This window comes from Myotis brandtii, unplaced genomic scaffold (assembly GCF_000412655.1).
Source record: "Myotis brandtii unplaced genomic scaffold, ASM41265v1 scaffold1466, whole genome shotgun sequence".
NCBI lineage: Eukaryota > Metazoa > Chordata > Mammalia > Chiroptera > Vespertilionidae > Myotis > Myotis brandtii.
In genome coordinates this window covers 265,732-267,088 of record NW_005355270.1, presented here as the reverse complement: position 1 = coordinate 267,088, position 1,357 = coordinate 265,732, and the positions used below count along the sequence as shown (strand labels likewise).

General features: G+C 63.4%; 1 protein-coding gene across 1 annotated transcript in view; it reads left to right on the top strand.

Annotated features, from left to right (window-relative positions):
- The window catches only part of CPNE7 (copine VII), a gene marked incomplete at its 5' end in the record, with an annotated part of 19,649 nt that overhangs the window by 17,390 nt on the left and 902 nt on the right, over positions 1-1,357 (top strand). The window contains 2 exons of the mRNA XM_014535619.1: positions 17-150; positions 920-1,156. Coding sequence (XP_014391105.1) covers positions 17-150; positions 920-1,156 — 371 coding nt within the window. The remainder of the gene's footprint in view (positions 1-16; positions 151-919; positions 1,157-1,357) is intronic.

The window sequence follows — 1,357 nt, the reverse complement described above, 5'->3', positions numbered from 1 at the left end:
ACCCCTTCCCCCGCAGGAATCCAGGGCGTGGTGGAGGCCTACCGGAACTGCCTGCCCCGCGTCCAGCTCTACGGCCCCACCAACGTGGCGCCCATCATCTCCAAGGTGGCCCGCGTGGCTGCCGCTGAGGAGCGCACCGGGGAGGCCTCTGTGGGTACCTGGGGCAGCGGCACAGTGGGGACCGGGTGCATGAGGAGGTGTGGGTGCCGTGGGGGGGGGGCAGTGCAAAGGTCGTCTTCTTTTTAAAAAATATATTATTTATTGATGTCAGAGAGGAAGAGAGAGAGAGATAGAAACATCAGTGATGAGAGAGAACATGGACCGGCTGCCTCCTGCACGCCCCCCACTGGGGATGGAGCCTGCAACCCAGACATGTGCCCTGACCGGGAATCGAACCCTGACCTCCTGGTTCACAGGTCAATGCTCAGCCGCTGAGCCACGCCGGCCGGGCTTGTCTTTTTTCTGGACCGTTTGAGAGCTGGCTCACCTCCTGGCCGCCCCCCAGAATTCTCCATGTACAGCTGCTAAGTTCCCTCACCCCAGGAGGGCCCCTCTCTGAATTCTGTTCCTTGGGTCTCAGGGTCTCTCCACCGGGACCTGCAGACCCCTGCTCTCTGGCCTCAGACCTGGGTTCAAGTGGGGGCTCCACTGCCTCAGCCCCCCATCTGCAAGGGGGTCACCCCGGCAGCACTGAGGGTGAAGACGGGTGACATGGTCCCCGTGTGTGTGCAGGGCACAGGCTCGGACTCACTGGTTCTCATGTACATATTGTGCTTCAGCAAAAACACCCCAGAAAAACCTGAAACCACGGCGAAGGGGTGTCTGCAGTCCCCCCCAGGCCATCTGGGGGGTCTTCCAGGGGGGCTGCCTCCCCCGGTCAAGCCCCCAAGTCCACCAACCAGTCTCCCCGTGTCCCCAGCGATACTACATCCTGCTGATCCTGACGGACGGCGTGGTGACCGACATGGGGGACACGCGGGAGGCCATCGTGCGAGCCTCCCACCTGCCCATGTCCATCATCATCGTGGGCGTGGGCAACGCCGACTTCACAGACATGCAGGTGCTGGACGGGGACGACGGCGTCCTGCGCTCCCCGCGGGGCGAGCCTGCGCTCCGGGACATCGTCCAGTTCGTGCCTTTCCGGGAGCTGAAGAACGTGAGTGTTCCGGACAGGCTGGGGGTCCGGGCCCGGCCCGGGGGCACCCCCTGTCCCGAGTGGGACCCGAACCGCTTTCAATCACCTGAAACCCTGTCTGTTAGGAAAATGTCAGAGCCACACCTAGGGGGCCCTGGGCGTGGCCGTGAGTCCACGTGAGCACACACACAATCCGCCACACGGACCAGGCGGCCTCATGGG